General features: G+C 40.8%; 2 protein-coding genes across 4 annotated transcripts in view; one reads left to right on the plus strand and one right to left on the minus strand.

Annotated features, from left to right (window-relative positions):
* USP13 (ubiquitin specific peptidase 13) overlaps positions 1-9,184 on the plus strand; it is a 120,970-nt gene extending 111,786 nt beyond the window's left edge. The window contains exons 20-21 of one of the 3 annotated variants that reach the window (XM_057545872.1): positions 2,543-2,627; positions 4,241-9,184. In XM_057545872.1, coding sequence (XP_057401855.1) covers positions 2,543-2,627; positions 4,241-4,334 — 179 coding nt within the window. In that variant the 3' untranslated portion in view covers positions 4,335-9,184. Of the gene's footprint in view, positions 1-2,542; positions 2,628-3,937; positions 4,084-4,240 lie in introns of those variants that run through there. The other 2 variants (XM_057545873.1, XR_009008228.1) reach the window with 2 other exon arrangements.
* PEX5L (peroxisomal biogenesis factor 5 like) overlaps positions 1-25,522 on the minus strand; it is a 278,603-nt gene that overhangs the window by 1,532 nt on the left and 251,549 nt on the right. The gene's annotated exons all lie outside the window — the stretch shown is intronic.

The following is a 25,522-nucleotide window of genomic DNA, read 5'->3' on the forward strand; positions in this document are numbered from 1 at the left end:
AACCCAGGAGGCCGGAGGAGCTGGAGTGCAGTGAGGGGGAGAGTGGAAGGAGGTGGGGGGACCTCATAGGTCATTGTAAGAGTGAGAGTTGCAGCCATACTGAGAGTGGTCGGTAGGGGTAAGGGAGGAAGCAGGGAGCCCCGTTAGGAGGTGAGGCTATTGTAATAATTCAGACAAGAGATGATGGTAACTTGGATTGGGGCTTACTAGTGGAGATGGTAGGAAGTCGTTGGATTCTGCATATATTTTGAAGGAAATTCTAGATATATTATTGAAGGATTTGCTGATGGATTGGATGTGTGTAAACAGTGGGAGAGAAGAGTCAAGATTTTGTCCTGAGTTACTGGGAGAATTGAGATGGATAAAGCTGAGGGGAGAATGCTCAACAAACCGGGAATGAAAGGGAACTTCCTCAACCTGATAAATGGTACCTACCAAAAAACCACAGCTCACATCATGCTTCATGGTGAAGACTGAATGCTTTTCCCCTAGGAGCAGGAACAAGACAAGGATGTCCACTCTTGCCACTTCTATTTAACATTGTGAAAGAGGTTCTAGCCATGGCAGTTAAGCAAGAAAAAGAAATAAAAGGCATCCAGATAAGCAAGGAAGAAGTAAAACTATTTCTGTCTGTAGATGACATGGTCTTATGTAGAAAATTGTAAGGAATCTACCTTAAAAACTATTAGAACTAATAAATGGGTTCAGAAAGGTTGCAGGAAACAAGACCAATATACAAAATTCAATTGTAGTTCTATACATTAGCAGTGAACATTTTGGAAATGAAATTAAGAACATAATTCCATTTAATGCCATGAGACTGGATGAGATCAACCAGAGAGGGAAGGGGTGGGGGGGGGGGTGGCAGAAAGAGAGAGGATGAGAATGTACAGGGTGTGTGTGTGTGTGTCTGTGTGTCTGTGTGTCTGTGTGTGAGAGAGAGAGAGAGAGAGAAGATAGAGGGAAGAAAGGCTTGAGGTCAGAGCCCCAGGTCACCAATGTTTAAAAGTCAGGAGAAGAGGAGAAGCCAGTGAGGCACCTGGAAAACAAAAAGAGAGTCATGTCCTGGGGGCAGATGTTTGGGGAAGGAGGAGAGGTGGTCCATAGTATGTGATGCGCTGAAGGCTAAGATGAGGACTGGGGATTCACAGCTGAATATGTGGATGAGCATTGGTGAACAGCAAGAGAGAGAAAGAATGAGAGAGGGAGGAGCAAGGAAAGGGGTCTGTCCAGAACCAGGACACTTGTAAAATACAACAAAACTTGAGTACCAAGAACAATGAATCTGCAAGCCCATTTTTCCCTTAATTAGATTCAACAGACAAGAATATTCCTCTCAAATTATTACAGGAGTCTGTAAACGCTAACTCAGTTTCTGTACCTGTCTCGTCGTAGTCTGTAGCAGTTTGCGGAGTTGCACTGGTGCCAGTCTGTGGAAGCCACTTTGCAGGTGTTGTGCAGGCCTAGGATTGGCTGGGGGCGGGGGTGGGTGGGGGAATGAGCTGAAATTCATTCACCGTGGATTTGGTACAGCATATGCTGTGCAAGATGACAGGAGATACTTGTTAGAGAATAAACATCCATCTTAAGCTCCAAGAGGCTATATATCTCCTTGTTCAGAAGGCATGAAGCCTGAATTTTGGTCCCATAGAGGTTATAATCATGAGCCAGTCAGAAATCACAAGATGCATATTCTGAGCATTATCCCTTTCTTTTTTTTTTTTTTTTTTTTTTTTTTAATGAGGATCTTGAATCAGATGCGTATGTTTGATTGATTGATTGATTGATTGATTTTGGCTGTGTTGGGTCTTCGTTTCTGTGCGAGGGCTTTCTCCAGTTGTGGCAAGCGGGGGCCACTCTTCATCGCGATGCGCGGGCCTCTCTCGTTGCGGAGCACAGGCTCCAGACGCGCAGGCTCAGCAGTTGTGGCTCACGGGCCCAGCCGCTCTGCGGCATGTGGGATCTTCCCAGGCCAGGGCTCGAACCCGTGTCCCCTGCATTAGCAGGCAGATTCTCAACCACTGCGCCACCAGGGAAGCCCCTATCCCTTTCTATAAATGATAACACCTATCTGCTGTCTTCCTCCTAATCCTGACATTTGTGTGGTATTTTAGTCTGAATTGCTCATTTAAGCCTCATACAACCTTGTGAAGTGGGTGGATTTTTCATTTCTGTGAAGAAATGGGCTCCGAGAGATGAAACAACTTCTCCACCCTCATGCTGCTTGGAAGTGATGGAGCCGGGACTACCCTTTTAGACCCATGAGCTTGCCACCAGACTGGGCTGTGGGACTTTTAATCCCCTTTCAGATAGGAGCTTAAGGTCAGCTGTAAAGTTCATGTCCTGCTTTGTAATGAATTTGCAGGTTGAAGTTGCTGTCACTTTGGGTAGGTGGGTGTGTTCTCAACGTAGTAAGTGAATAGACTGTCTTTCATTCTAAACAGTTGCTGGATTACACTCTTGTTGGCTTTAAATTCTGGTCAGAAGTGCTATTGATTTCTAGAAATGCTGCCTTGTAACTGAGTTGTTTCCTCTTTCATAGTGTATGAATTATTTGCGTTCATCAGTCACATGGGAACATCTACAATGAGTGGACATTATGTTTGTCACATCAAAAAGGAAGGAAGGTGAGTCTTTTCGAGAAGGTAAAATAATATCTACGTTTTATTGAGGATCTACTATGTGCCAGGCACTCCACTAGGTGTTTCATATGTTATCTCATTTGGTTCTCATAATCATCTTGTAGGGATAGACTCTTAAAGCCATTTTACACATCAGGGCACTAAGGCTCAGGCAGGCTAAATAACTTGACCTTTGCAGCTGTGTCAGAGTTGGTATTCAGAGTCACTCTTCACTGTCATAGCAAGTGGACCTCCCAAAGTAAAGACGCATCCCGCAGCAGAATGTGTGTCCATATTTGGAACCTCCCCAGGGTTGCCAGGTTTAGCCAACAAAACGAAACAAAACAAGAAAACCAGGATGCCCTATTATGTTTGAATTTCAGATAATGAATAACTTTTTAGTATAAATATGTCTCAACTGTTGCATGGGACATACTTGCATTAAAAAAGTATTTGTTGCTTATGTGATATTCAAACTTGACTGGGTGTCCTGTGTTTTATCTGGAAACTCCAACACCCAGTGTTTGCCCCATTGTAGCCTTGGCTTCTTAAGAATTGTTAGGTGTGTGGTGAGCTAGGAATGAGACAGTTGTGGGGTGTAAGGCCGCTGCTCTCTTCAGAACCTTCTTCTGGGGCTGGATCCCCACGGGCCCCACTGGTTTCCCTTCCTTGAGTTCCCACTGAGTGGCCTGGCCTGTGGGTCAGCACCCCTGCTTGAGGCAGTGCTTGGACCACATGGACACTGGAGAAGCACGTAACCTTGCCCTCTCCTGGTAGTACGTTGACCTCGTACTGCAGGAGTGACCGGTTCCCAGTCAGGAATCCACTGTGTTCCTTTTTGGTGTGTCTTTTAGTCTTGTCTTCTCAACTTGATTAATAAAATAGTCAAGCACAGGAACTTGATTTATAGTGAATCCTTTTTATTACCAAGCGTGATAGCTCTTTTAAAAATACTTTTCTTAAGAAAAATAGCTTAATTATAATTTAAAAAGCCATGAAATTCATTATAAAGAATTTGTAAAATATAAAAACATACAGAGAATGTGTTGTTTGGAAGCCTAGAGAGAACCATTGTCTGTATTTTGATACATTTCTCTTTGTTTCATTGTTTTCACTGGGAGAGGGTATGGGTATGTCTGTATTTACAACTTTTCTAAAAGCTTAAAGTTTATACACAGTACGTATAATTTTGTAACCTGCTTTTTCCCACTTCATATTATATTGTGATTATTTTCTTACTTTACCAGATATTCTTCAAAGACATTTTAATAGTTGTATAATAGTTCACTGCATGTCTGTTTACTTCTGATTTTTAGCTAGTTTTATACCTAAGGCTGAAAAAAACACATACTTCTTTGACTCAAGTTCTGAGGCCATCTGTGGATTTCTACAAGTGGAAATGTTTGGAGGCTCCTTAGGAACTACTTTTTGATTAAACTTGAGAATAAAAAAGCAGTTGTGATTTTCCACCAGCATTCTGTTTCTTTTTATACAACAGGCTTGAGTTTGGTTTATCTCAAACCATCTTGATTATTTTAAGTATGGTGCAATAACTTTCTCCTGCAAAGTTTCCTGGAACTGACTTAAATCCATCAAATCCTTCTGTGTTTTGTTTTCAGATGGGTGATCTACAATGACCACAAAGTTTGTGCCTCAGAAAGGCCCCCTAAAGACCTGGGCTACATGTACTTTTACCGCAGGATACCAAGCTAAACCTCAGACGTACAAATTGGCGAGAAGAAGCCATACACCTTTTTAATTTGCCAAAAAAAAAAAAAAAAAAAAAAAAAAAGTAAGAAGTTGGGACAGCCAGACATGAGGGAATACATGGGGTATTTATAGTTTATTTAAAGAACATCATTTGATGCCTTCTGAAGTAGAACTGGGAGGAAATTTCTATTAGTGATGACACACTACTGTAGATAGTTTTTCTTTTTATAAATGTTTAAGAAGAGGATGGTTAAAAAAAAAAAAGTATTCCTGTTGCTGGTGGGGCATCTGCCATTGGCACATCCAAAGCAGGAAGTGCCGCCAGCCCTCTATTTTGCTTCGGGGGTCAGTGATAGTGGCCTCCAGAGGAACCAAGTAATGGGGCCAGTTGTGTCGCCTACCCACCATAAACAAAAAGCCCGCTTTCGTTTCATACCGAAAATCAGTAACTGGGCTGGGCTTTATTTGTGACATAAGTTTTTTCATGACACACAATGATTTCTGACCTCTCCATGTAGAGTAGATGAGAACATCTCCAATGAAAGATATTTTTAATTTAATCATATCAAAATTCATAATACGAGTGTGTGAATGTGTGTGAGAATGCGACTGAGAGTGTGAGACCTTTATAGTCAACTAGAAAATCTGTGATGGGTTGGTTTTTAAAGGTTAAAATAGTTGGTAGTAAGCATAGCTGGGAAAAGCAAGTCAATATTTTAAAGAAACTCTGACTCAGGAACAGTTGAAAAAATTAGTTCCCCGCTTAGATTTTCAGGCGTAAAAAGGGCTGTTGTCCCTTTCAGTGCTGTCCAGAATTCAGTTGGGTTTGTGACATTTGGTCGTATGAACGCAGATGCCCCCAGCAGCACAGTGTTGTTCTTTGCCAAAGGTAGATGAATTCTGTTTCTCAGCAACCCTTCCCCCAAGGCATAGTCGTGTGTACTGTTAATTAAAATAGCTGGTCTCTTCTTACCATGACACATGACAACTCCCTGAAATCATGTTAAGTGCCCCAAATTTGTCTGTAATTTTCTCATCCCCCAGCTCTTTGCTTGCCTTCATTTCTATGTGTTCTGGGGCCAGAGTCTCACCTCACCTCTGTGTTGGCTAATCACCTCCTGACTTGCCTTCACTGCTTATCTGCTGTGACCAACAGTGTGATCTTCAGCAGTTTAAGGGTTTCAGATGCAAAGAAACTTTATATGACACTATGAAAGACCATCGTTTCCATTTCAGTGTTTCAGCATTTTAGTTGCAACCTGGGATTAGATCAGAGTTTCAGATGTGATGAAAAAGTGGAATGGTAGTGCTCTGTAATTTTCCTACTGCTCTGTACCAAATGCTAGGGTCTCTGGAATTTCTATTTCAGATTATTCAGTCAAATAAAAAAGGACTTATTGCTGTCTGCTTAATATGCATTTGATTGGTAGAAAGGATCTTCCTGGAGACTGTAGGAAAATAAAGTAGAACCAACTGGGTGAAATACAGCACAGAATTCCACAATTCTGTGAAGTCCAGAAGTTGGATTATGACATGTGAGTTATGAACAGTCAGGATTCTGGTTATGATTGGGGCCCTTCTCACAGGAGACGTGAGCAAGGGATGCAGAGCCCGAGGCCTGTGGCCCGGGGACCTGGGTGCAGCCCGTAGCTGGGCAAGTCCCTCATCTTTCCTTAGGTGCACAATGGTGTGATGACCCCTGCCCTCTCTTTCCGACTGTGCTTTGAGGATCTGGTGAGATCTGATGCGCTGACCCTTTGAAGAGCAGTGGGTGGTGTGCCCAGTGGATGGGCCCTAGTAGAGCGTGCTTCCTCTCTTCTCTTCTCTCACGTTTTCTTCAGTTCGGGAACAAATGAGATTGGCAGAAGGAGGGAGCTCATGGGGCAGTAACTCTCTACTAAACTCTGCCCACTGGTGTCACCTTTTCACATTGTCTTGGACACCCCAAAGCAGCCCCACTCGGTGACACGAGTCCCTGATTCCTACAGAAACCCCCATGCTAAGCAGCCTTACGGAGTCCCGTTTCCTTAGGGCTGAGTACCATAGAATACTGACTCCAAACACACATCAAAAGTGACTTCTTGTCACCGCTATTACAAAGTGAAGGCCTTTTCTGGGGGTGGGAGGGGGATTGGGGCTTTGGATTGAAATGTGGACAAAGATGGCATGTGTATTTTGAGCAAATTAAAAAATTTTATAATAAAATTTTGCAAAGTGAATGGTGTAAAGTCAGTATATAAGATTACAGGCTACACATTACTTAATTCATTAAGCAGAAAAAGAAATTTAGCCCTTTTGATACCTAAACCTATCGTAAGAAGGTGGAATATGGCTGCCTTTTTTTCCGCCTCACAAGACAAAGGGCTATTTCTACAAGGCAAAGTTTTGTATATGTGCTATTCTTTATTTCAGATTGAGAGTTGGGAAAACTGGAGCAAATATTGGTTTTCTTTCATGCTTATAAATGTGTTTGTATGTATATCTTAATATATTCAAGGCAGGCTTCCCTGGAATCAAAGTGTGGAATATACTGCTTAATTTTACACATGTATGTAGATGAGATTATTTATGACTGAAAACTGGAATAATGTGTGTATTTTGTCAACTGATCATCAGCCTGTTAGGAGTCTTCTGTGTGAGGTGTGGTGGTGTAATTGTGAAAATTCTCACTGCGTGGGTGTATGTGTGAAAGAGAGCACTTTCTTCCTGTAAATATCTTTTGATGTCCATTTGTGCAAAATCCTGATGAATGTGTCTTTGGAAAATACAGCGTATCAAAGTTTTTGTTTTGTCAATTGATCTAAATGCCCACATAACTAATCAGAAATCCAGTTTGGTTCAGATTGGGATTTTTTTTCAAGGGGAGAAAAAGTATGGAGGAAGGACTATTAAAGAAGAGTCATGTTTTAATGCCATTTTATGTCAACATTGCTTTAATGTTCTGAACTGACTTGCTGTTTTCTCCCACCTACAAGAGAATGTGCTTGCCATTCCCCCGTGTTCACCGTGGGCTGTAGGGCGTAGCTTGAGCCTGCTACTCCCGACATTGTTTTTTCCCTTGACCTGAACTGGATGGAGCCTTACCTGCAATTCATAGTGAGAGCACCTGGGTTTGTAGCCCGACTCCACTTCTAAGTGTGATGGGGCCGAGTCGCTTTACCTCTCTAGGCCTTTTTCCTTAAAATGAGTGGGTTAGACCAGATAAGCTCAGAAGTCCCTTTCTGCCCTAACATTCGATTCTGTTTTCATTTTCCTGCAGTTACTACCTTGGTCAGACATGTGAGACGCGAGGGATCACATAGAGGTTAGATGTTATGGTTCTGGTTTGTTACAACTCTCGCACCCCACTTTAGAACCTGCCTCGTTTTTAGTGTTTGTCACCCCAACTTCTAGTCCCAATTTCTTGGGTAATTACTTTCTTTGGTGATTATCCCATTTTGTTCTCCTACTCCTGAAACTCTCCACTTCCCAGTCGGTAAGGTACTTTGTTACCATCTTCCTCAAAAATGAAAAATCTATTTAAAACACCTCCTGCCCTGACAAGCCTCAGAACTACCTTCCGCTAACTCTGTAACCTTTCTGGAGTATTATCTTACTCTGAGTTATAGCTATGATCCTCAAATAAGTTTTTCTACCACAGAAAGGATGTCTTTTCATCTGGAAGGCATCACGGTTGCTAAATGACATCATCCGTGTGGGCCATCAATGGGGAGATGGCCAGTGTTGGGAGCAGGATAGGGGGATAGGATTAGATAAAATGGGATTCTATCCTTCACCTAAGGTCAAAAATCCTAGGTTACAGAACAAGATTCTGTACCCTTAAGTTGATGTATAAGATCGCCCACACAATGCCATGGAGATTCCCTACTCAGTAAATCATCCTGAAAGAGTTTGTGTTATAATTCTCTAGATCTGTGCTGTTCAGTACAGTTGTCCGTGGTCACATGTGGCTAATGACCTCCGGAAATGTGGCTTGTGCACATTGAGGTTGTGCTGTACACAGGAAATGCATGCCAGATTTGGAAGGCTTGGTACAAATAAAAGGGAATGTAAAATATTGCATCAATATTTTATATTGATTATATGCTAAAATGACCATATTTCAGATACATCAAGTAAGATGATATTAAAGTTTCACTTATTCCTTTTAATCCTTTTTTAATGTGGCTATCAAACAAATTGAAATTAGACACGAGTTGTACTTCTGTTGGACAGTGCTCTCCAGACCAGGTGATGTGAGGAGGCAGCGAGGTGCCGTAGGTATGGAAGGGGGTTCTGCGAAGCATCCAGACGGACAGAAGCGGCACAAACATTTTTTTTGGAGTCGGGAGCAGTGTGAGGCACAGAATGCCTTCCAGAAAGCAGATTTTTCTGCATAAGAACCAATATATATAAGACCCCAATTAAAAACCAAAAGCAAACGAGCCCAAACCCTGTTCCTTCAGCTTTGTCTAGAAGCTGCCAACTCTGCATTTATTTTTCAAGCATCTTCCAGGTGCCAAGGATGTTAGCCCCATGAGGGTGTTGGGCAGATTTGTTTCACTTTGGGCAACATTCTCTTGTGGTTTCCCCTCCCCCAGTATTGTTTTGTCTGTTCAGAGCTGGGTGTGTTGAAATACCGTGCAAATCTGGCCACTCCTCCTGGCCTCAGCTGAGGCTGATCCTGTGGCCCGCGCCTGTCTGCTTGGCAGGTTTTGATGTTGGTGCCTGAAAGAGTTTGTGTTGATTTTGCACTAATCACAGTTGTAGTTTAAAATATCTCAAATGTTTTGGGAGACTATTTGCCTGTGATGGAAAGAGAGATGGATGATTTATTGCTTCAATTGTTTTAAAATTAAAAGCTATTCTCACAATCTGAGGTCCCTTTATGGCTCTTTTTTTTTTTTTTTCTTTTGCAAAATGCCACATAAACCGATTCTGCCTTTTGCAGGTTCTTATCCATCAGTGGAACAGGTAAGTTGAGACAGTGACTAATTTTATTTCTTTTCAGGGTTTCTTTGTGTGGCCCCGAGGCTGCCAGGTCCCATCAGTAGTGGAATATCTTCGATGGCACGATGTTAGCTCTGTGAAGCAGGGAGGGGCAGGGCAGGTGGCAGTATGCTGTCTTTCTCTACTGGGTGCCAAGTTGCATATTGGAATCAATTGTGAGACCTTTCTGTGGTTCCCTGGCTCTCAGTTTGCTGGTGGCTTCCTTAATGCAGGTATAAGCAGAGTCAACACTAGTTGCATAAAGGGATTTCAGCATTTTTATGACATTGTGTTTCTAGGCTATATGAGTTTCCTGTTGCTGCTGTAAACAAATTACTACAAACTGAGTGGCTTAAAACAATACATTTATTAGGTCAGAGGTCTGGAAATGGGTCTCACAGGGCTAAAAGCAAGGTGTTGGCAGGGGAGCTGTAGGAGAAAATCCATTCCTTACTTCTTCCAGTTTCGGGAAGCTGTTTGCGTTCCTTGGCTCATGACCTCCTGACAGCATTGGCATCACTCCAGTGTCTGCTTCCATTGGCATATCTCCTTTTTTTAAAAAAAATTATTTATTTATTTATTTATTTATTTATTTATTTATGGCTGTGTTGGGTCTTCGTTTCTGTGCGAGGGCTTTCTCTAGTTGTGGCAAGCGGGGGCCACTCTTCATCGCGGTGCGCGGGCCTCTCACTATCGCGGCCTCTCTTGTTGCAGAGCACAGACTCCAGACGCGCAGGCTCAGTAGTTGTGGCTCACGGGCCCAGTTGCTCCGTGGCATGTGGGATCTTCCCAGACCAGGGCTTGAACCCGTGTCCCCTGCATTGACAGGTAGATTCTCAACCTCTGCGCCACCAGGGGAGCCCCTGGCATATCTCCTTTACTGGCTCTCCTGCCTCTTGTTTACAGAGACCCTCGGGATTACACTGGGTTCACCCAGGTAGTCCAGAATAATCTTCCCATCTCAGGATCCTTAACTTAATCATAGCTGCAATGTTCCTTTTGGCATGTAAGGTGATTAGGATGTGGATGTCTTTGGGGGGGCCTTATTTTGCTTACCATATAGGCTAATTACTACTTAAAATACGTTTATTCAGTGCTTAAAACTTTTAAAAGAACGAACCAATGTATTTTTTTTTTTGGTAGCGTCAAGGGAGTATTTTATTTATTTATTTATTATGTATTCCCTATCAGAGTGAGTGGTGATATCATCTACCCAGAAGAAGAAACCCTGATGTTCAATTCTTTCTTTCTTTTTACAAACATCCCAACAAATACCAAGTATTATTGTCTCTACCTTCTCATTGTCCCTGGAATCCATAAATTATCCACATCCTCATTCTTAACTATCATGGTTCTTACTGTCACCACCTCATTCCTGGATTACTACAACAGGCCATTAAATGGCCTTCTTGCCTCTGGTCTTCCCCTTTTGCCTATTTGCTACACTAAAGCCCAATGCTGAACACCATTGCTTCTCCACTTACTCCCATCCTTCAGTTGATCCTCTTAGCCTTGATACTCCTTAATCCCCTTAATGTGACCCTAAAGCTATCAGGATCTGGCTGTGACCTCTTTCTAAACTTTTCTCTCATGCCCATTTGCCCCAGCCTCTTATTGATGTATTTATAATTTTTTTTTAAAGAAATTCACGTTCTTTTTATTTATTTATTTATTTATTTATTTATTTATGACTGTGTTGAGTCTTCGTTTCTGTGCGAGGGCTTTCTCTAGTTGCGGCAAGTGGAGACCACTCTTCATCGTAGTGCGCGGGCCTCTCACTATCGCGGCCTCTCTTGTTGCGGAGCACAGGCTCCAGACGTGCAGGCTCAGTAATTGTGGCTCATGGGCCCAGTTGCTCCGTGGCATGTGGGATCTTCCCAGACCAGGGCTCGAACCCGTGTCCCCTGCATTGGCAGGCAGATTCTCAACCACTGCGCCACCAGGGAAGCCCGATGTATTTATAATTTATAGTTCCTTTAACCCAGCAGCTTCTCTCTGGCCCCTGTGCCTTTGCACATGTGGTCTTGTCCTTCTCACTGTAACAGATCTTCCCCATCTCCTTCTTCTTCACCCTTCCCATTCTGAACAAATTAATTCTCATTTATTCCATTTAGATATTAATGTAGACAGTACTTCCTCTAGGAAACTAAAGGACTTTCCTTTTTTTTTCTCACACACACTGTATTTTATTTTTACAGGAGATAAATAAACTGACACAAAACATTGTAAATGGATGACCACAACAAAAGCAACAATGATTGCAATTACCAAACACGAAACACACTCATACTATGTCATAATATTGATATTCAGTCCAGTAATCCTCCACTGTAACAGCTCCTTTACTTTGCAGTGATAATTGATTTGTATACTTTTTGCCTCTGAGTCCTTGTGGGATTTTTTTTTTTTATTCAAACAGAAAGTCACAAAAATTATAATCATCCTCATCAGTTCACTCAGTCCCTTGTTTTTCATCTTGATCTTTTGTTAGCACTTTTATGAATTTATCAGTTTTCCATTAGAGTTCTGAAAATGCTTATTCATTCAGTTCAGCAGTATAGTCAGTTACCAGAAACCTGTACGTGTCAGATTCTTTTCCATGAATTCCTTGAAGATGAAACCCTTTTATAGGAACATTTTTGTGAAAGCATCAGAGTACACCCAGAACTGTCTGTAAATGACAAAAGATTTAAAAATGACCACAGTTAACGATTTGATGAAAGTTCATAATAATGCAATTGACAAGGAAATTTAGTTATTTCTGAGATATATGTTTTAAAGTAATAACTTATAACATTATACCAGAACATATATAAGATTTTTAGAAATTTCATGTAATGTCTGAAACATTTATATTAACATATTTCCATACAAATAACCCAAAGAAAGTTTAGTATTAGTTGTTTTTTTTTATTTGTTTTTTTATACTCCAGGTTATTAGTCATCAGTTTTATACACATCAGTGTATGCATGTCAATCCCAATCGCCCAATTCAGCACACCACCGTCCCCACCCCACCGCGGTTTTCCCCCCTTGGTGTCCATACATTTGTTCTGTTCATCTGTATCTCAACTTCTGCCCTGAAAACTGGTTCATCTGTACCATTTTTCTAGGTTCCACATACATGCGTTAATATACGATATTTGTTTTTCTCTTTCTGACTCACTTCACTCTGTATGACAGTCTCTAGATCCATCCACGTCTCAACAAATGACTCAATTTCGTTCTTTTTTATGGCCGAGTAATATTCCATTGTATATATGTACCACAACTTCTTTATCCATTCATCTGTTGATGGGCATTTAGGTTGCTTCCATGACCTGGCTATTGTAAATATTGCTACAGTGAACATTGGTGTGCATGTGTCTTTTTGAATTATGGTTTTCTCTGGGTATATGCCCCGTAGTGGGATTGCTGTATCATATGGTAATTCTATTTTTAGTTCTTTAATGAACCCCCATACTGTTCTCCATAGTGGCTGTATCAGTTTACATTCCCACCAACAGTGCAAGAGGGTTCCCTTTTCTCCACACCCTCTCCAGCATTTGTTGTTTGTAGATTTTCTGATGATGCCCATTCTAACTGGTGTGAGGTGATACCTCATTGTAGTTTTGATTTGCATTTCTCTAATAATTAGTGATGTTGAGCAGCCTTTCATGTGCTTCTTGGCCATCTGTATGTCTTCTTTGGAGAAATGTCTATTTAGGTCTTCTGCCCATTTTTGGATTGGGTTGTTTGTTTCTTTAATATTGAGCTGCATGAGCTGTTTATATATTTTGGAGATTAATCCTTTGTCCGTTGATTTGTTTGCAAATATTTTCTCCCATTCTGAGGGTTGTCTTTTCGTCTTGTTTATGGTTTCCTTTGCTGTGCAAAAGCTTTGAAGTTTCATTAGGTCCCATTTGTTTATTTTTGTTTTTATTTCCATTACTCTAGGAGGTGGATCAAAAAAGATTTTGCTGTGATTTATGTCAAAGAGTATTCTTCCTATGTTTTCCTCCAAGAGTTTTATAGTGTCCGGTCTTACATTTAGGTCTCTAATCCATTTTGAGTTTATTTTTGTGTATGGTGTTAGGGAGTGTTCTAATTTCTTTCTTTTACATGTAGCTGTCCAGTTTTCCCAGCACCACTTATTGAAGAGACTGTCTTTTCTCCATTGTATATCTTTGCCTCCTTTATCATAGATTAGTTGACCATAGGTGCATGGGTTTATCTCTGGGCTTTCTATCTTGTCCATTGATTTATGTTTCTGTTTTTGTGCCAGTACCATATTGTCTTGATTACTGTAGCTATGTAGTATAGTCTGAAGTCAGGGAGTCTGATTCCTCCAGCTCCGTTTTTTTCTCTCAAGACTGCTTTGGCTATTTGTGGTCTTTTGTGTCTCCATACAAATTTTAACATGCTTTGTTCTAGTTCTGTAAAAAATGCCATTGGTAATTGGATAGGGATTGCATTGAGTCTGTAGATTGCTTTGGGTAGTATAGTCATTTTCACAATATTGATTCTTCCAATCCAAGAACATGGTATTTCTCTGCATCTGTTGGTATCATCTTTAATTTCTTTCATCAGTGTCTTATAGTGTTCTGCATACAGGTCTTTTGTTTCCCTAGGTAGGTTTATTCCTAGGTATTTTATTCTTTTTGTTGCAATGGTAAATGGGAGTGTTTCCATAATTTCTCTTTCAGATTTTTCATCATGAGTGTATAGGAATGCAAGAGATTTCTGTGCATTAATTTTGTATCCTGCTACTTTACCAAATTCATTGATTAGCTCTAGTAGGTTTCTGGTGGCATTTTTAGGATTCTCTATGTATCGTATCATGTCATCTGCAAACAGTGACAGTTTTACTTCTTCTTTTCCAATTTGTATTCCTTTTATTTCTATTTCTTTTCTGATTGCCGTGGCTAGGACTTCCAAAACTATGTTAAATAATAGTGGTGAGAGTGGACATCCTTGTCTTGTTCCTGATCTTAGAGGAGATGCTTTCAGTTTTTCACCATTGAGAATGATGTTTGCTGTGGGTTTGTTGTATATGGCCTTTATTATGTTGAGGTAGGTTCCCTCTATGCCCACTTTCTGGAGAGTTTTTATCATAAATGGGTGTTGAATTTTGTCAAAAGCCTTTTCTGCATCTATTGAGATGATCATATGGTTTTTATTCTTCAATTTGTTAATATGGTGTATCACATTGATTGATTTGCGTATATTGAAGAATCCTTGCATCCCTGGGATAAATCCCACTTGATCATGGTGTATGATCCTTTTAATGTGTTGTTGGATTCTGTTTGCTAGTATTTTGTTGAGGATTTTTGCATCTATATTCATCAGTGATATTGGTCTGTAATTTTCTTTTTTTGTAGTGTCTTTGTCTGGTTTTGGTATCAGGGTGATGGTGGCCTCATAGAATGAATTTGGGAGTGTTCCTTTGCAATTTTTTGGAAGAGTTTGAGACGGATGGGTGTTAGCTCTTCTCTAAATGTTTGATAGAATTCACCTGTGAAGCCATCTGGTCCTGGACTTTTGTTTGTTGGCAGATTTTTGATCACAGTTTCAATTTCATTACTTGTGTTTGGTCTGTTCATATTTTCCGTTTCTTCCTGGTTCAGTCTTGGAAGGTTATACCTAAGTAAGAAGGTTTCCTAAGTAAGGAAATTTGTCCATTTCTTCCAGGTTGTCCATTTTATTGGCATAGAGTTGCTTGTAGTAGTCTCTTAGGATGCTTTGTATTTCTGCAGTGTCTGTTGTAACTTCTCCTTTTTCATTTCTAATTTTATTGATTTGAGTCCTCTCCCTCTTTTTCTTGATGAGTCTGGCTAATGGTTTATCAATTTTGTTTATCTTCTCAAAGAACCAGCTTTTAGTTTTATTGATCTTTGCTATTGTTTTCTTTGTTTCTATTTCATTTATTTCTGCTCTGATCTTTATGATTTCTTTCCTTCTGCTAACTTTGGGTTTTGTTTGTTCTTCTTTCTCTAGTTCCATTAGGTGTAAGGTTAGATTGTTTACTTGAGATTTTTCTTGTTTCTTTAGGTAGGCTTGTATAGCTATAAACTTCCCTCTTAGAACTGCTTTTGCTGCATCCCATAGGTTTTGGATCGTCGTGTTTTCATTGTCATTTGTCTTTAGGTATTTTTTGATTTCCTCTTTGATTTCTTCAGTGATCTCTTGGTTATGTAGTAACGTATTGTTTAGCCTCCATGTGTTTGTGTTTTTTACTTATTTTTCATTTCTAATCTCATAACCTTGTGGTCAGAAAAGATGCTTGATAGGATTTCAATTTTCCTAAATTTACTGAGGCTTGATTTGTGACCCAAGATGTGATCTATCCTGGAGAATGTTCCGTGCGCACTTGAGGAGACCGTGTAATCTGCTCTTTTTGGATGGAATGTCCTATAAATATCAATTAAATCTCTCTGGTCTATTGTGTCATTTAAAGCTTCTCTTTCCTTATTTATTTTCATTTTGTATGATCTATCCATTGGTGTAAGTGAGGTGTTAACGTCCCCCACTATTATTGTGTTACTGTCGATTTCCTCTTTTATAGCTGTTAGCAGTTGCCTTATGTATTGAGGTGCTCCTATGTTGGGTGCATATATATTTATAATTGTTATATCTTCTTCTTGGATTGATCCCTTGATCATCATGTAGTATCCTTCTTTGTCTCTTGTAACATTCTTTATTTTAAAGTCTATTTTATCTGATATGAGTATAGCTACTCCAGCTTTCTTTTGATTTCCATTTGCATGGAATATCTTTTTCCGTCCCCTCACTTTCAGTCTGTATGTGTCCCTAGGTCTGAAGTGGGTCTCTTGTAGACAGCATATAGGTGGGTCTTGTTTTTGTATCCATTCAGCAAGCCTGTGTCTTTTGGTTGGAGCATTTAATCCATTCACGTTTAAGGTAATTATCGATATGTTGTTCCTATGACCATTTTCTTAATTGTTTTGGGTTTGTTTTTGTAGATCCTTTTCTTCTCTTGTGTTTCCCACTTAGAGAAGTTCCTTAGCATTTGTTGTAGAGCCGGTTTGGTGGTGCTGAATTCTCTTAGCTTTTGCTTGTCTGTAAAGCTTTTGATTTCTCCATCGAATCTGAATGAGATCCTTGCTGGGTAGAGTAATCTTGGTTGTAGGTTCTTCCCTTTCATCACTTTAAGTATATCATGCCACTCCCTTCTGGCTTGTAGAGTTTCTGCTGAGAAATCAGCTGTTAACCTTATGGGAGTTCCCTTGTATGTTATTTGTCGTTTTTCCCTTGCTGCTTTCAATAATTTTTCTTTGTCTTTAATTTTTGCCAATTTGATTACTATGTGTCTCAGTGTGTTTCTCCTTGGGTTAATCCTGCCTGGGACTCTGTGCTTCCTGGACTTGGGTGGCTATTTCCTTTCCCGTGTTAGGGAAGTTTTCGACTATAATCTTGTCAAATATTTTCTCTGGTCCTTTCTCTCTCTCTTCTCCTTCTGGGACCCCTATAATGCAAATGTTGTTGCGTTTAATGTTGTCCCAGAGGTCTCTTATGCTGTCTTCATTTCTTTTCATTCTTTTTTCTTTATTCTGTTCCGCAGCAGTGAATTCCACCATTCTGTCTTCCAGGTCACTTATCTGTTCTTCTGCCTCAGTTATTCTGCTATTGATTCCTTCTAGTGTAGTTTTCATTTCAGTCATTGTATTGTTCATCTCTGTTTGTTTGTTCTTTAATTCTTCTAGGTCTTTGTTAAACATTTCTTGCATCTTCTTGATCTTTGCCTCCATTGTTTTTTTCGAGGTCCTGGATCATCTTCAGTATCATTATTCTGAATTCTTTTTCTGGAAGGTTGCCTATCTCCACTTCATTTAGTTGTTTCTCTGGGGTTTTATCTTGTTCCTTCATCTGGTATATAGCCCTCTGCCTTTTCATCTTGTCTTTCTGTGAATGTGGTTTTTGTTCCATAGGCTGTAGGATTGTAGTTCTTCCTGCTTCTGCTGTCTGCCCTCTGGTGGATGAGGGTATCTAAGAGGCTTGATGGGAGGGACTGGTGGTGGGTAGAGCTGACTGTTGCTCTGGTGGGCAGAGCTCAGTAAAACTTTAATCCACTTGACTGCTGATGGTTGGGGCTGGGTTCCCTCCCTGTTGGTTGTTTGGCCTGAGGCAACCCAACACTTGAGCCTATCTGGGCTCTTTGGTGGGGCTAATGACAGACTCTGGGAGGGCTCACGCCAAGGAGTACTTCCCAGAACTTTTGCTGCCAGTGTCCTTGTCCCCACGGTGAGCCATGCCTCCCCTCACTTCTGCAGGAGACCCTCCAACACTAGCAGGTAGGTCTGGTTCAGTCTCCCCTGGGGTCACTGCTCCTTCCCCTGGGTCCCGATGCGCACACTACTGTGTGTGTGCCCTCCCGGAGTGGGGTCTCTGTTTCCCTCAGTCCTGTCGAAGTCCTGCAATCAATTCCCACTAGGCTTCAAAGTCTGATTCTCTAGGAATTCCTCCTCCTGTTGCCGGACCCCCAGGTTGGGAAGCCTGACGTGGGGCTCAGAACCTTCACTCCAGTGGGTGGACTTCTGTGGTATAAGTGTTCTCCAGTCTGTGACTCACCCACCCACCAGTGATGGGATTTGATTTTACTATGATTGCGCCCCTCCTACCGTCTCATTGTGGCTTCTCCTTTGTCTTTGGATGTCGGGTATCTTTTTTGGTGAGTTCCAGTGTCTTCCTGTCAGTGATTGTCCAGCTGCTAGTTGTGATTCTGGTGTTCTCGCAAGAGGGAGTGAGAGCACGTCCTTCTACTCCGCCATTTTGGTTGCTCCTCCCAAACCAATGTATTTTTAAAAATCCAAGGGAAATGACTGACATCAGTGTTGTGCCATCTGTTTTGGTGAGGGAATAAGGGGAGAAGGAAATGATGGGGGGGTAGTGAGGGGTTGTTTACCATTCAGAGAATTGTAAACTTTTAGGCCAGTGTTTGCAAGCCAGCTGCTGTTTACATTCACTTAATGTATCCCATTGTGTCCAGTGGGAGAGTTTACCAGTGTGTGTATGTGCCGTTTGAACTCATGGTCCAGCTTTTCAAACGTTGTCAGTGGCACACTTCAGTCACAGTGGAGAAATTTAACAGGAAAATGGTGAGTAATTCTCATCCCCATGCAAGCAATTATTTAAAAATCTACTTTCAGTGAGGTAGGGAGGCAGGGTGGGATAATGGCCAGGGTAGAAGCATATAGACAAGTTCAAATCCTGTTCCCAACCCAGACTAGCCGTGTGACTTTGGTAAGCACTTAATATCCTCAGACTCAGTCTTCTCATCTGTTCAGTGGGCAGAATAATACTTGTGATGAGTTATGTAAAGCGTCTGACAGTCTGGTGGACACAGGATGTTTTTACTGTGGTATTTTGTGTTATCATTTTAACCCATATAGCGTTTTGACTCTGTGGAGGTTTTGACCCATTGTTTCAGTCTAAAAAAACTTTTTTTAAATAATCAATTATAGCAACATTGATGACTTTTTTTTTTCAAAAGTATTTTTCTGGAGATAATTCCATTAAGCAAATTTATTTTATTAATGTGTATAGCATGGTTCATCATTCAATAACTACTAAACATCTATGTGCTAGGCATTGTTTTTCTTAGATGTATGAGTAAACAAAGTAGACATGGGTCTCTGCCCTTGCTGAGTGAATTTTCTACCATGGAGAGGCAGATACTAAACATAAGAAATAAGTAAATGATATGTTAATAGCTATTGAGTTCTATGGAAAAAAGAAGATGTAGATCAGGGGTGGAGGTGCAGGTTGAGGTACGAAATCAGGTACTCAGGGAAGTGCGTGATCAGGGAAGGCATCACTGGGAGGTGAGATTTGCAAGAAGACTTGAAGGAGGTGAAGGCGTCATCCAAACATGTTTAAGGGAAGGATATGCTTGGCAGAGGGGCCAGCTGGAGCAGTAGCTCCGGGGTGGGAAAGTACCTGATATGTCAGAGAAGCAGCAAGGGGACCAGTGTGGTTAGAAGGGAGGGAGGAGGGGGAGACTGGTGGGAGAGGAGGAGAGAGGGGGCCAGATCATCTGAGCCCAGGAGGCGTTGGAAGGGCTTGACTCTAGGGTGAAATGGGGAGCCATTACAGGGTTTTGAGCAGAGCAATGACCTGCTCTGACCAAAGTTTCAGGGAGATTGTTCCTTGTTTAGCTTAGATGACAGGAGGGCAAGGACAGAAGTAGGGGCTACTGTGGTAAGCAAGGGGAGAGGGTGATGCTCAGAGGGATGGAGGGTAGCAGTGGGGGTAGTGTGGATGGGCAGATTCTGGATACATTTGAATGTAAGGCCAATAGAATCTCCTGATGGATAGGATGTGGGGTATGAGGAAATGAGAGTAGCTAAGGCTGCCCCTGAAGTTTTTGTTCTGAGCAATTGAAGAATGTAGTTGCAATCAACTAAGGTAGGAGGGTGTGGTGAGGTTACAAGTGGTGGTAGGGAAAGATGGTCAGGAGTCTGGTTTGGGGCATGCTGAGTTTGAAATGCCTATTAGACCTCTGTGGCTGATGTTGAGTAGGAAGCGGGACATATGCAACTCTGGACTTTTGAGAAGTCTGGACTGTAGATATCAAATTGGGAGTGGTTGGTATCTAAGTGGTATTTAAAGCCATGGGCGTGGGTGGGATCATCAGTGGAGGGAGACAGGAAATAGAAGAGGTCCAGGGACTGAGCCCTTCAACGTAAGTTAGGGAGAAGATGAGCTAGCAAAGGAGACTTGGGACGAGTGACCACCACTGTGCACAGAAATCAAGAGAATGGTGCCTGGAAGTGGAAGCCAAGTGAAGAAAGCATCTTGAGGAGGTGAGAGTGACCAAATAAATGTGATAGGTTAAGTAAGATGAGTTGACTGTGAGATTGATCCACTTGGAGTCATGTGTGGTCTCCATGGGAACAGTTTGGGAGGAGAGGCATTGCAGAAAATGAATGCAGACAACTCTTTGGGGGAGTTTTGCTACAGAGGAAAGCAAAGAAAGTGGGGTGGTGACTGATAGGGGAAGTGGGTGGGACTGAGAGAAGTTCTTCCTTTTAAGTATGAGAAATAAGATGGTCAAACAGAAAGTACAGTGTGGAGGATGTAGGAGGGCGAGGGAAGAAGTGCTGATCCGCTGTTCTTGAGCAGGCAAGAGGTGATGGAATCTGGTGCCAAAGTCAGAGCTGACTTTAGGCAGGGCCTGGAAGACCTGTGTGGGGATGGGAGGAAGGCAGAGACCCAAGTGCAGATGCCACGGTGAGGAGACCAGGAGACTGAGTGCCGTGAGTCTGGGAGTTCTTTCCTGCCATCGTTTTCTCAGGAAAGTAGGAAGCAAGATGGCCAGCTTAAGAGGGAGTGTGTGGGAGATGGGATTTGAGGAGAGAGGAGAAGGTAAGAAGAGTCACCCAGTTGAACTCTTTCCAAACTTTGACATTTTCCTTTCTATTTTAATGAACTTACTTTGTTAACAATTCTGTAAATTTTATAAGGACAGTCTGAGTCATCAGTTTTTCAGTCCTCATCAATTTTTCTCTATTATAACTTTTGCTATTGCAAATTTCCCTCTGCAGCCATTATTTCCACTGGGTCCAGCTTTACCAGGTCAAATTTTGCAAATCTAAATTTTGTCAAGACGATTTTGTTCTTCTTTATCAATTTTTAACCGATAGCAAATTTTACTATGAGCAGTGTTAGCCATTGTCTTGGAAATTTCTCTCAAGCCTACTGTTTCCCAGGTCAGTTTTTGCCGTTCTTTTAGTATTAAATGTGCTCTTTAGTCTGTTGTTAATCTCTAAGACATTTTTTTCACCTGGCACAGTTTTTGCGATTATGTTAATTATTTGCAGAAATATTAATTATGGACTGGATACAATTATCAGTAGAGCAAAGGCTTAGGACCTGGGTGCCCGCTGAAGTTAAAACGGCAAAATAGAAACACCCGGCCAAGGAATCCTGCACATGGTAGGTTTCAGTAAATGTTCGCTTCCTTTCTGTTTCCCTTTCAGAGAACTGGGCCTGGGAAGGCTGTACTGCCTGGATTCCACTTTTCTAAACTCAGTGGGCAAACTCAAACAGGGCGCCTACTGAGAATCAGTAGTTTAGTTCCACAGGGCAAAATACTAAAATTAACCATCGGTGCCTAAAGTTCTGATTCCTTAAGATGATTACCAGGCGGCATTATTGGTTATGTGGTGCAAGTAAAGGAAAAATACGTCAGTCCTTTGTGAGCCCTGAAGTGCTGGCTAGGTGAGGTATTACCTTAAGGTGCCCTGTAAGGAAATGTAAAGAACCATTCAAACCTTGGTCTGCTTTTGAATACCCACACGGAGTGAAGCAGCTATTTGAGGAAATTAATATTCATGTTTAAAAAGTGGCGGGGGCATAGGAGACATAAAAAGGGTTTGAGTTATGCGAGAGGTGGGAAGAGGAGCCGCAGTTCACCACTAGGTAGACAGAACTTTTTACTGCGTATAGAGTAACAGTGAAACAGGAAAGAAAGAGATAACAGCTTGATTTCACAGAGAAAAGAGAATCCCACCAAGGTTAAGTGCTGCCTCAGGTGGAAAGAGAGGGCAGTGAAGAGGGAGAGCTTGTCCCCAACTCCACTTGGCTGGCTTCAGCCCAAATGTCAGGTAAGAGAAACATTTCCTGACCACCTGTAGATGAAGGAGACCCAGTCACTCTCATACGTTACTTGCCTTGTTCTTCTAGCACTTTGCATTGCTGCACATGGCATTCTTATTTAAATATTTATTTATTTATTTATTTATTTATGGCTGTGTTGGGTCTTCGTTTCTGTGCGAGGGCTTTCTCTAGTTGCGGCAAACGGGGGCCACTCTTCATCGCGGTGCGCGGGCCGCTCACTATCGCGGCCTCTCTCTTGTTGCGGAGCACAGGCTCCAGACGCACAGGCTCAGCAATTGTGGCTCACGGGCCCAGTTGCTCCGTGGCATGTGGGATCTTCCCAGACCAGGGCTCGAACCCGTGTCCCCTGCATTGGCAGGCAGATTCTCAACCACTGTGCCACCAGGGAAGCCCAAGCATTCTTATTTGTTAAGGTATTTGTTGAGCTCTCACAGAAATCTAAGCTCTTCAAGGGCTTGATTTAATTACCACTGTCCTGCACTAGAACAGTACCTGTACTTAGTAGGTGCTCAAATATTTGACAAAAAAAAAAAAGAAGACCCTAAAACAAATATATTTTAATACTTTTATTCTTAAAAAAAAAATCACAAAATCCAATTTCAGGTTAAATAATATTTTAGTCTTTAAAAATTAACAAAGGAGGAAGATTTTTGTTTTGTATCTAAAAGTGCATTCCTATTTCCAGGTAACTTGTGCAAAATCATAGGTAGTGATATTCAATAAAAGGACCTTTTAACCAGTAGTACAAATTGGATTCCATTTGATTTTAAGCAATTCTGATCCCCATATCCCATTTTGAAAGATTTCTGAAAAGACCTTGAAGCCACAGAGAAAGTTTATTTGAAAACATAGTTTAAAATTGCACAAATATACAATTTAATAATGTGAAAAAGGGAAGGCATGCTTCCAATAGTAGTACAAAAATACTACCTTAATCTTGGTACTTTGCAAATTATAAGCCAATGGAGTAAATTAAACACATCAGTATGATAAGAGATTTTTATGATAGTAATTTTATTTCAAAGAGCAACGCAGGGGAATACTAAGATGAAATCTTAATACCCAACAGAGTTGTGCTATGATATATAATATTTCACTAAATACACAGGTACATTATCATGTAGTATGCCAATAACTTATGCCCCTGCTTCCACTGCCATTAATTTACTATAGGTCACTTAATTTGGATTGGTTTTAATTTAAAAACTCAATGTAAACATTTAAGGTTAAATTTTTTTGTTATCTACTTCAGCTTAAAAATGAAATCCCAATATTTTAAACATTATTGAGCATGATACGGAAGCATCACAGAATTTGTCTCAAACAGTATTTTAGATTAGATATGCAATATTCATAGATATACAAAATATATAGAAATATCTTTTCTAAATAGTTAATAAATGCTTGTTATAGTTTGTAAAAAGTTTACTAAATTAATCAGGTTTATTTTCAACAAATGTAAACAAATTTGGGCAATGAAAATTGAAGAGGGTTTGGGTTAGATGATATGGGGATGGGGAATTGAAAATAATTGGTAAAATTTAGGTTTGCTATATTTCCTTTATCTACTGGCTAACACATTCAGTCATGAACATATTTCTCACATGGCACAATTCTTTTGTGGTATTTTTATGTATCTCAGTGAAATACTCATCGAGTGTGTATATTCCTTAGTTCTTTTTGTGTCGTACCATTTCCCTCTCCAAGAAATTCAAAGAAAAAGACACACACACACAGACATTTTATTGGTGAGCAAAGAACTGCCTCATTCTTTTTTTCATCTTAATATTATTTTCAGTGCAGGTTTCTAAAAGTGTCCCAATGAGCCTGTCAGGGTTTTGCTGTGACATTCTACAATGCTACAAGAGAATTCTCTCTTGGAGAGCAGTCCTAACAGTTCTGAGATTGAGGATTGGGGCACTTGTTTCCAGAGTGTTATTTTGGTATTTCTGCAGAGGGTACAGGTAGCGGAAACTTTATTCAAGGCAAAATGGAGAGTTAGTTATGTGAAATCTCACACTTTTGTTTTCTGTTTTTTTCTCCTCTTAGCTGTTTAATGCCTCCACACAATGGTCTTGGCTGGGTGCTTGGAGGATTCTGTCTTGGAGCTCATCTGCATGTGTGTTGGGGTGTATGAAGTGGTGACAAAGCTGTCGCTAACTTAAGACGCCCCCATTGTCTTACTGAGCTTTGTTCCCTCCATTTCTGGTTTCCTTGTCCTTATTTTTTCTGGAAGCCGGGGCCACAGAAAAGGTCAGTGAGAGGACTTTAGAGTTGGTTCTGAGTGACCGTGAAATCGCCTCATCAACCCTGAATTTCAGTGCTTTTAGACAGATTGACCAAGTCCAGTTTCTCAAAGGATGTGGGCCCAAGTAGCTCACTTACCATACAAATAGGGCCATGTTGAGGACAGTGGTGTGACAGACACCCCACACACTATGTGACATTTGTGGAAATTAAGGCCCCATATCCACTTTGCCTTACGATGGTTTTCATATACCTGACGTTACCTTAACCTCCCCACCTTATTTAGAATGTCAGCATTTCTAAATTAGAAAAACTCGAAATGCACTATTCAGAATTTAGAACCCCAAACTGTGCTGAGGCAATCAACATGATTTTGTTCAGTAGCATTCAGACACATGGATTTTGTTTCTATTTTGCATCTGTTGTGCCTCAACTGGTTTTTAAAAATCGTTTGGTTGTCTAAATATCTGGACTCCTCACAGGATTAGTTTGGCACTGGCTGCAACACTGCATAAACCAGCCATGTGAATCTCAAGGATAGGATATTTAAAAGCAAGTAGAAAAACTAGAACACAAAGTTCATGAACAAAAGTTCCTTGTTCAGAAGCAAGGAAAAATAATAAGCTAACCTATGAGACTTAATCATGCACTGGGTAAATTTACATTCAGTAAAGTTATTTTGCATGCTTTGGTTAATATCTGAGTAGGCAGATTTGCAAGTGCTAATGCATGCTTTATTTTGGTACATGAGGTTATATGTTTTACTTTTTAAAAACTGCCTTTTTACAAACCTTATGCCAGAGTTCATCTACAAACCCTCTTTAAAAATATATAGATCTGTCTACTTCTTAGTTCAAAACAGTTTAATTTCAACCAGTTCTATAAATACTGAAATGATAAGGAAATGGTGCAGTAAAATCTGGCGAGGGAATACATTTGAAATTATTTTACAAAGTTGAAATCATGCATTGCATGTGTAATAATTTCTAAAACAGAAGGCCTCAAAAAGATGGCACACAAATTAAGCCTTCAGAATATCCTGTTACTAGAATGCTTCTAGAAGCATTTCAAGCAATAAAACAACAACCACAACAACAACTTATTACAGTCCAGTTGATTCAGGGACAAATGAGAAAGGGACACAAAACAACCATCTTGCTTTTTCTCTCTATTCCCAAGGAGCTCACAGACAAAGTTTATGGTACAGAGTTTGGGAGCTCCTGTTATAAGTAGGACCAGCTACAGTTGTATTCAAGTCTTGCTTGTATAGCACAAATATACTAGAAAGATTTATCTAATATTAATATCTAGACATGGTGCTAAGATTTAACATAATAGTTCCTTCAAAGAAAAGAATG

This window comes from Balaenoptera acutorostrata, chromosome 4 (assembly GCF_949987535.1).
Source record: "Balaenoptera acutorostrata chromosome 4, mBalAcu1.1, whole genome shotgun sequence".
Lineage (NCBI taxonomy): Eukaryota > Metazoa > Chordata > Mammalia > Artiodactyla > Balaenopteridae > Balaenoptera > Balaenoptera acutorostrata.